We start from the raw sequence: 10,657 nt of genomic DNA on the forward strand, positions 1-10,657 counted from the left end.
CACAAATCCATTCCATCCAATCGTTCGTTAAATGTCAGACCATACCATCCACTTTGGTTGGTGGCATGTGATAATAAGTTGCCAGATCTGGATACCATAGCCGTTATTCTAAATTCTCTTTTGTGAACGATGTGCCATGTTAGTTAATCCCACATCGGGAACAATAAAAAATTCTGTAAACTTTGTAATACACCATGTCATGCCGCATGTCGCAGAGTCGTGTAGCGCCGATTTGTAACCCGAGCGGGGGCAACAGGGTGGTGGAATGGTGGGATCTGGTTGATGGGTGGGGTGTAGCAGTGCCAAGTCTGGCTTGTCCATTTCAAGTTAGTAGGGGGTTGAGCCATATGATTCGGGCGAAGGCTCGAGTCAACTGGCCTCCTAAAGTGGAGGACACCGCGTCAGGCTGGCTTCACAGAGCAGCGATTACCTCTCGCCCTTAACAGTGGAAGGATTACAAGCCGGTGCGCGCTACGCCCACCGTGCTCAGCAAGCAGAGCCATCATCAAACCACCATCTCTTTTTTCAGTCTCAAATGCTTGATCTTGCTGATCAATTGGCCTGGCCTAGCTCCCAAATCCTTAGTATATTTTGATAAAAAAATATCAAGGAAAAGCAGGGTGGATTTGGGAATTTGTGTGGGGCACAAATTGCAAACTGATGATTTTTTTTTTTATATATATAAACATAATTAGATGGTCCAACTCTACAACACCCTATATATATATTTTTTTATGGTGTTGTAATATGAAAATGATTAAAACCTTAATACCAAGTCTATGTATGCTTGTTGAGGGCAATGTGTCATATTTTCATTTGACTTTAGGTACTTGGTCTCAAGGTATTTTTTGTTTGATTTTCTGTTGCCTTAAAATACCAATTACAATGTTCATCTCCTACAGTCATATGACTCATATGTAAATCTGTATGTCTTTGTACGATCTCATAAAAAGATTAGTGGTATGAAGATCTCTTGTTATAGTATTTGGTGATCCAAATAGGATCACCACAGTGATCTAAGATCATTAATGATCTGAATCCTATGATGATCTTAATCATCAGTGATATAAAATTACTATATTTGGTAGGCCATATTCTGATGATTAAAGATCTTCGGATATTCATGAGTAATCTATTTGGTATTCGATAAAAATCTAAGATCATTGATAATATAATACCAAAACTATCCATAATATATTTCATAAAAATATATTTATTAACCATATATAATATATTATAAATAAAATATTACTATATTTATTAATATATTAATAATTAATAATTAATAATTAAGACTCGACCGATCTCGAGCAGAATTTTTAGCCCGAATATTTTAAGTCGAGTTGAGCTTGAGCTTCTAGATACTCGATTTGGCTTAGCTTGTTTGCACCCTTATGCTTAACTAATGCTTAGTTAAGTATCACTATAGTGAAAACAATGAGTAACTATGAGAAATGCAGAAATAAAAAAAAAAAATTGTAAGATGTGAGCAATAATAACACATACACAAATATCAAATTTGATAATGGTTCGGTACCAAACTCAACATTTATATCCACTCTTCAAAATACTATTCTTGAAAATTCTACTATAATCTATCTAAAATTATAGTATGATTGTTTTATTTAGGCTTATAATCAAATACAGTTGATTTTATCAATAAAAATCAATAAAAACCACTCCCTCAAGCCACTCTTAGGCTTGTACAAATAATACAATCCACTTCAAGGCTTGGATTGGTCGTTTCCTCAAGTTTCAATTCTAATTGTAGCTTATTTTAGTAAGAAATGATTAAGTGTTAAAGAATCAAACAAAAGCTCCCAAAGAGGAAGTAAAAAGATTGTTGAAGCTCGAGTCGATATTGCTAAAGATACTTTGCAATTAATGCCCATCTCTTCTTTTTTAAATCCAAAAAAAAAAAAATCTCAAGAATGTAGTGGTTGGAAAGTAAATATACCCTCTTGAATAAACACTTGGTATTTCTTGGATTTTCACTTTTCTTCTATTTTCTTCAATATGTTTGGCATAAATTTAAAGCTCTTGAAAGGTCTGAAAGTTAGTTTATGACTGTTGGGAAGCTGGAACTAGTCGTTAAAGCCATTCTGCACACTTCTATATTTTCTACAAAACTAGCTGTTAAAGCTATCAGATATCGTAGAATCGACTCATGGGAACTTGGGGTCAACTCAAAATTGACTTTGGATCACCTTGGACCAACTAAAGATGGATTTAGCCACAAATAGATTTCGATAGCTCTTTGTCTTTTGCCTAAGACCATCAAGCAAAAAACTCTACTGAACTTGGAGTCAACTCGAAGTATACTCATGTTGGCTCTTGATTTGAGAGAGTTAGCTCGAAACTAGGATGAAAAATAGTTCTCCCCATCTTAGGCCTAAGAGAGTCCAGTCACGGTAACTTAAAAATGACTCACAATTTTATACCACTTGAGATTTTACATATAAGAGTCATTTCATTGAAATTTTAGGTCAATTCTTAACTTTCAACTTAATTTTCTCAAAGTGTAGCTTGCCAAATTTGCATCTTTTGATCCTAAATTCTTGTAATTGCTATAATATTTTTAGATCAAATTAGCGTACTAAAAATCTTTCCAACACATACTTCAACAAACCATATGTTCCATTATATACTCAAATATTTTGTATTCATCAAAATGATTCTTTGGTCACTACTACTTAATATCATCAACTTTTTTGTTTCTACCCCCTCTCCACTGCTAGCAAGGCCCTTCCTCCCCTTGTCAAATAAAAAAGGTGAAATAAAATAAAATGATAAATTAAATAAAATAAAGGGAAGTAGCTCTCCAATTGCATGATAGCAAATCCATTGGGGTCCTACCAACTAGAAATTCAGCAAATGGTTAGCATTTTACTGGATGTGCTGCAGCAAAACTCTAATGTACTCCAAAGGAGAAAATGAAGTGGCGTAAAAATTGCATTATGGCAAACCTAATCTGATCCTACCAACTACAAATTCAGCATATGTTTAATATTTTAAATCGACATATGCTTTAGAAAAATTCTATTTTTTTTATTAAAATATTGATTGCTAAATGCTAACATATATATATTTCCATAAATTGTCATGTTTATTGGATGCCATTTTGGATCATGGCATCCATCAAATTATTCTCTCTCTTCATTCATGCCTCATACATGTGTATCAAATGAATATCCCAAAATCCTAGGCAGAAGCCTTTCTCCCATACATTCTATATGGATTTCAACTCCTAAAAAACCAAAACTGACGAACATTACTTCAGTGAATGGATTGTATTCGCATCTTGATCTGGAGCTCTTGTCTAATTTCAATTTGAACTCAGTTCCATGCCAACTTCACATCCTCCCATAGTCTCCTCCCATAAGCTCTTCCTCTTTGTTCAACAAAGATTTGACTTAGCACGAAGGTAGGAGTGGGAATGTAGGACAATGAACAATCACCTTCTCTCCAAACTCCTCATTTATGATCAACCAAGATCTAGCTCAATGGCGAGGTGAGAGTGCGCCCAGGGCAACATCAAAGCCCTCTCTCCCTTCTTTCCCCTTGCTATCCTCAACCTTCCTAAACTCTCTAAACTTATTTATCTATTTTTTAAGAAAAAGAAACAATGATTGCCAAACATGTTCCCATCTAAAAAATTTTGGAGAAAAAATGAAAAATATATTTTCTTTTATATCTTTGAAAATAAAAAAAGAACCTACAATATTGATAAAATATCAAACAGTATTTTTGAATGAGAAAGGTGGCAGAGCTCAGCTCAAAAGTGGCCCTCTGATGTTGTTGCCTTACCCCCTTTTTATAGAAAAGATAATTGTAACCGTCGGATATGGTCTCACACTTTATGGCGTAGAATCATTGGACTGTAATCTCGTGGCGGGTTATGAATTCTCATGGATCATGCTGCGATATCTGAGGGATAACCGTCCATGACAGTTATGATATGTTGAATGAGTTGGCCGACTATGCGTCGGGGGTTGATCGTCGGTTGAGAACTCTGAAATACCGACGGTCGAAGTAGTCCACTGCATGTATTGTCCGAACTTCGCTTGCTTGCCAATCTTGAGTCGGTGAGGTGTGTTTAGTTGGTCGGTTGAGAGTAGTGTCGGCCTGCTTGATCGATGTTCGGTCGGTAGTCGCTTTCAGGATCATGTCTGTTTGTGGGGCCAGAGTCGGGTGTCGGTCAATTTGCGTCGGAGATCAGTCAGTTTATCCCAATAGAATCCTAAATATATGTATATGCATGCTAGATCTTGGTATAATTAGCTATACTTTACAACCGGATTTAAAATGCAGGTTTGTAAAATACGAGTTTTGGTTGGATCATATAAAATCTAAACCATGTCTCATTTCATTAATATGAAATAGGAATGGGCCTAGCTTAGGGGTGAAAGTAGTATGGATATTATTTATTCGGATCTATTTTCACATCCGAATCAATTCGGATATGAAAAAAAATTTAAGAATCCGACTAATATCCATATCCGTATCCATATCCATAAAAAAGAATAGATATAGATATGGATAGATAATTATTCAATCTGTATCCGAATATCTGAATGTACATATAATCTTATATAATTTTATATAGTATTTATTAATTTTTTTAAAAATATATAATCATATAAATATATTATTAACTTGATTTATCATCTATTTAATAATATCTTTGATTCTGTAGTCATAAAATTTAATTATCTAAGTTATATCCGTAATTATATCCATACTTCTAATATCTGAATTGTATGAGTATCCATTTAAAATAAATATAGATATAAATTTTTGCATCTAACTAATATCTGTATCTGTATTTGTATTCATCAAATAAAATAAATATAAATATGAATATGTTGATATCCGGTCCGATTTCAGCCCAAGCCAAGCTCAATCCAGAAGAGGCCCCAGCAGACCCAAGGAAGCAGTTTACATACAGTCTAAATGGATAAATCTCTCTCGTTGGATGCCATAGAACGCTCAGTTTTATCCACTGCAAAGTACGAGCTCACCACCCAAAGAGCATCTGTTCCAGTGGAACTCAAACCAAATCAATCATGGAATGAGGCTTAGAGACACCAAAAGAGTATACACTGACCTTTTTCCATTCCACAGAGAGTTTCATCTTAAGATTAATCACAACTTATTTAGAGTTGTGACCACGGAACCTAGCTCTCCGCATCCCGCGGTGACCACGGAGGCACAGATCGTGGCGATCGTCCGACAGATGACCGTGCTGACAGACGCGGTCAAGAGCCTTCAGCAACGACCGATCCGGTTGCCGCCCTCACCGACGGAGCAACCGGCGGCACGTCCGGTGCCCTCCAGGAGCAGCCGTCGAAACCCGCATCGATCTTCGTCGCCTCCTCGGGAGCACCTGCCACAGCGTTCCCACCAAGAGGAGGAGGGGCGGCCGCGGCGTGACACCCATCGGTCCCGACGGTCATCTCCCTCCCGACTGAAATGGGCGAGGAAGGAGAAGCGGCCGCGAACACCGTCCGCCTTTCTCTCGGACTCATCGGGAGACTCCACCCCCGGGATCTCTCAGCACCGACGAATCGATGACTACGAACGCAGGTTTGAAGTAATCGATCATCGACTTGCCCAGCTATAGGTGGACGGACAGAAGTCCTCGAACGACGTTGACTTCCAGACCACCCAACCTCTCTCCCGACTCATCCTTGACGAACCGATCCCCAATCGGTTCAAGATGCCACATGTGGAGCCTTACGACGGCTTCATCGATCCGATCGACCATTTGGAGAGCTACAAAGCTCTCATGACGATTCAAGGGGCAACCGACGCTCTTCTTTGTATCAGCTTCCCCGCCACGCTTCGCAAAGCTGCCAGGACCTGGTACTGTGGTCTTCGATCAGAAAGTATCCACTCCTTTGGACAGCTCGAACACTCTTTCGTGGCCCATTTCAGCACCAGCCGGAAGCCGCCGCGAACCTCGGACAACCTTTTTTTTCTAAAACAGGGAGAAAATGAGATGCTCCGACATTTCGTGACGCGATTTAACGTGGCCACGCTTGAGGTCCGAGACCTCAATGAAGATATGGCCATTTCGGTTATGAAGCGGGGGCTGAGGGCATCCCGATTTACTTACTCCTTGGACAAGACCCTCCCCCGGACGTATGCCGAACTGCTGGAGCACGCGTACAAGTACATGCGCACAGATGAAGGAGCTTCTAACCGGCACCTGACCGAGTCCAAGGGCCCGAAGGAGAAGCGGAGGAAGGGTCGGGACCCTGCCGAGCCTAGCAGGCCCTCGACCGACGGTCGGGTCTCACCCCCGCGACAGAACCAGAGGTCGCCTCGACGGTGGAGTCCAAGGCCGACACACCCCAGGTATGACTCCTACACTCCTCTCTCTGCTCCTCGTGCAAGATTTTGATGGAGATCGAAGGGGAGGAATATCTGCGACGGCCTCCGTCTCTGAAGGCAAAGGGCTTCGACCGACGAAAGTACTGCCGATTCCATCGGGGCCACGGCCACAATACCGAGCAATGCATCCAACTTAAGGATGAGATCGAAGTCCTCATACGCCGGGGATATCTCGATAATTCTGGAGGAACCCGCCGACTCACCCCATTGTCGACCGACGACCCCAGCCGACTGAAGAAGCAGCGACTAATCAGTCTACGTCGGGGTCATCAATATGATTTCCAAATGACTGAGCCGGGGACGTCTACTGGAGGGGAGCCGACGAAGAAGCCGGCCCAGACGATGTAATTACTTTTACAGATGAAGATGTTCGGGGCATCCAAACTCTCCATGACGACGCTGTTGTTGTCTTTCAACAATAGCAAATTATGATGTAAAAAGAATCTTTGTAGATAATGAAGTTCAACGAACATTTTGTTTTACTCGACCTTCTCTAGATGCGACTGTCGGCCGACCGACTCAAGAAAGTCTCTACACCCCTGATAGGCTTCGCTGGAGACACTGTCGGGTAGAAGGGGAGGTTACTTTGCCGTGACGGTGGAACCGAACCACGACAAAGCACAGTCCACTTGACCTTTGCGGTCATCCAAGTGCCATCGGCCTACAATGCCATACTTGGAAGACCCGGACTAAACCCCTCAAGGCGATAGTCTCGATGTTCATCTTCTGGTTGGTTCCGACCAAAAATGGAGTCGGAGAGATGCGCGGGGACCAACAGCTCGCTCGACGATGCTTTCAGATCTCCGATCAAAGCGACGAATCGAAGGGCTCCCTGACGGTCGACAAGTTGGACCAACGGAAGAAGAAGAACGGGGTGAACTGGCCGAATAGCTTGTTCCCATCCGATGACGAAGAATTCTGACCGAAAGGTATGGGTCGGGTTCAATTACCCGACCCCAAACGACGACAGTTGGTGGAGCTACTGAAGGCCAATGCCGACATATTCGCTTGGTCGGCAGCGATATGTCGGGCATCCCCCAGAGACAATGAACACCGACTCAACGTCGACCCAGCAATGAGGCCAGTAAGACAGAAGAAGCAGTCTTTTGCTCCTGAAAGACAGAAGGCCATTGACGGAGGTGGACAAGCTACTCGAGGCGGGCTTCATTAGAGAGACCACCTATCCGACTGGCTCGCCAATGTCGTTATGGTGAAGAAGGCTAACGAAAAGTGGAGAATCTGCATCGACTACACCGACTTGAATCGGGCCTGTCCGAAGGACAGCTTCCCACTTCTGAAGATCGACCAGCTGGTGGATGCGACGTCCGGTTATCGACTGCTCAGCTTCATGGACGCCTTCGCGGGTACAATCAGATCCGGATGGCGCCTGAGGACGAGGAGCATACGGCTTTCGTGACCGCCAAGGGCCTCTACTGCTACAGAGTAATGCCCTTCGGTCTGAAGAATCCGGGGCTACCTACCAGCGACTTGTCAACAAGGTCTTCAAAGACAAATCGGGTGCAACATGGAAGTGTACGTGGACGACATGCTGGTGAAGAGTGCGCAACTTTCGGATCATGTGCGGGATCTGAAGAAACCTTCCACACTTTACGATGACACTGGATGAAGCTGAACCAACTAAGTGCACCTTCGGAGTGACCTCAGGAAAGTTCCTCGGATTCTCATTTCGCAGTGGGAATCGAGGCCAACCCCGAGAAAATCAAAGCAATCATCGACATGCGCATCCGGACACCAAGAAGGAGGTGCAACAACTCAACGGAAGGATCATCGCGCTCAGCCGATTCATTTCTCGATCGGCCGAGAGATGCCTCCGTTCTTCAAAATCCTGAGACAGGCAAGCATTTCTCTTAGCCGGATGAGTGCCGACAAGCCTTCGAGGAACTGAAGAAATACCTGACTTCTCCGCCCCTACTTGTGAGGCCGGAGATCGGAGAGGTATTGTATCTCTACTTGGCTACCTCCCCGGAGGCAGTTAGCTCGGTGCTCGTCCGAGAGAACGAGAACCGAGTTCACCGACGGATATATTACGTCAGCAAAGTGCTTCACGAAGCCGAGACCCGTACTCGAAGGCAGAAAAAATGATATTTGCTCTGGTCATTTCAGCACAACGGCTCCGTCCATACTTCCAGGCGACGCTATCGTGGTTATCACCGACCAACCCCTGAGAGCAATCCTGCACCGCCTGACACATCAGGACGGCTGGCGAAGTGGGCTGTCAGACTGAGCGAGTTCGACATTCAATATCGGCCGTGACCTGCTCTGAAAGCCCAGGTTCTGGCGACTTTGTCGCAGAATGCCCGACGACCGATCGAGCGTCGGGAGAAGGAGCCCCGAAGAGGTTGGGACCTCCGAATGTGACCCCGATTCAACCTGGGTGTTGCACATCGACGGAGCCTCCAATGCTCGAGGGAGCGGGGTCGGGTTCCTGCTCACCAACTCGAAGGGAGTGGTTACCGAGCACGCCCTCCGATTCGACTCAAGGCCTCCAACAATCAAGCCGAATATGAGGTGCTCGTCGCAGGCTTGGGGCTGGCACGGGAGCTCGGGGTCGACCGTCTCAAAGTCTTCTCCGACTCTCAACTGATCATTGGACAGGTCAAAGGCGAGTTCGAACGCGGGATCCGACCATGGCCAAATATCACCAAAAAGTAAAAGATCTCTTGGCACCCTTCCAGTACTTTGAGATCTTTCACATCCCCAAAGCGGAAAATGCTCGAGCCGACGCACTCTCCAGGCTCGCGACATCCGACTACGGCACCTTGGATCGGACATTCATAGAAAGTCTTGAACAACCGAGCATCGACAAGGTCGAAGAGGTGCTACAATTGGCGACAGAGCCGAACTGGATGGATCCGATCACTCGGTACCTGACCGATGAATCTACCCCCGAAGACCCCGCGGAAGCCAAACGACTCCGGTGGGCGACTTCCCAATATGTGATGGTGGACGGCCGCTATACAAAAGGTCATTCTCCCTTCCTTGCTGAAGTGCCTGGGGCCGGCCGACGCGGACTACGCCCTCAGAGAAGTACATGAAGGGATCTGCGGTGATCACTTGGGGGGCAAATCCTTGGCTTACAAAGTCCTGCGACAGGGTTACTACTGGCCCACCATGAGGAAGGATGCGGCTGAGTTGGTTCGGAGGTGCGAACCATGCCAAAGGTATGCCAACATACAACACCGACCCGCCAGCCAGCTTACTCCGGTCGTCGCCCCGAGGCCCTTCGCCCAGTGGGGAATCGACATACTCGGACCCTTTCTCCGGCATCCGGACAACGAAAGTTCATAGTCGTCGCGATCGACTACTTCACTAAGTGGGTGGAAGCCGAACCTTTGGCGCAAATCACTGAGCGTAGATGGAAGACTTCATTCAGAAGTCCATCATCTTCAGGTTCGGATTGTCAAATACCATCATTACCGACAACGGGCGACAATTCGACAACCAGACTTCAGAGACTTATGTGCGAGTTTCAAATCACGCACCGACTGACCTGGTCGGACATCCACAGTCCAACGGTGAGGTCGAGGTGACCAACTGGACCATCCAGCATGGGCTAAAAACCCGACTAAATGAAGCCAAAGGCCTATGGGTCGAAGAATTGAACTCTATCTTGTGGGCGTATCGAACGACGCCCCGTGTCCCAACCGGGGAATATCTCTTCAACTTAGTCTATGGAACGAAAGCCATGATCCCACTGGAGATCGGGTTACCATCGATCAGAGTCGAGCAGTATCGCGAGCCAGACAACTCCGAGTGTCGGAGAGCCGACTTGGACCTCTTGCCTGAAATCCGACGCGAAGCACAACTCCGTTTGGCTTCCTACCGACAAAAGGTGGCCCGATATTACAACGCCAAGGTCAAGCCGAAGTTTTCAGGCCTGGAGATCTAGTCCTAAGAAAGGCAGAAGTCTCGAAGCCCCTGGACCGGGAAAGTTGTCCCCAAACTGGGAGGGACCCTACAAGATAGCCGACACATACGGGCCGAGAGCTTACCGGCTAGAGACCCTAGAAGGGACGACCATCCCACGGACTTGGAATGCCGATAATCTGAGATTGTACTACCAGTGAACTCTGTATCCCCTCACTTGGAATACAAAGTCAATTTCAAAACCTCGAAATTTGGGATTTTGACTCTTCGACCGTGGGTCGACACTCGCCAAGAAGTACGAGTCCCGACGTCTCGATTTGAGTCTAACGTCCCACTGCGGACCAACAGCCTGATCGTCGACGATGCATCGGAT

At 45.1% G+C, this 10,657-nt stretch overlaps 1 protein-coding gene across 1 annotated transcript; it reads left to right on the forward strand.

Moving 5' to 3' along the window:
- The first annotated feature begins 9,044 nt into the window (after window positions 1-9,044).
- On the forward strand, window positions 9,045-9,452 carry LOC140856511 (uncharacterized). The gene has a single exon (XM_073253984.1). It carries the CDS (start codon window positions 9,045-9,047, stop codon window positions 9,450-9,452), a length of 408 nt encoding a protein of 135 aa, XP_073110085.1.
- Window positions 9,453-10,657: the final 1,205 nt, after the last annotated feature.

Source organism: Elaeis guineensis, chromosome 1, assembly GCF_000442705.2.
Source record: "Elaeis guineensis isolate ETL-2024a chromosome 1, EG11, whole genome shotgun sequence".
NCBI classification, from domain to species: Eukaryota; Viridiplantae; Streptophyta; class Magnoliopsida; order Arecales; family Arecaceae; genus Elaeis; species Elaeis guineensis.

Bases quoted from the DNA above. Each gene is read 5' to 3' on its own strand.
- LOC140856511 (XM_073253984.1), top strand. From the start codon at position 9,045: ATGGCCAAATATCACCAAAAAGTAAAAGATCTCTTGGCACCCTTCCAG.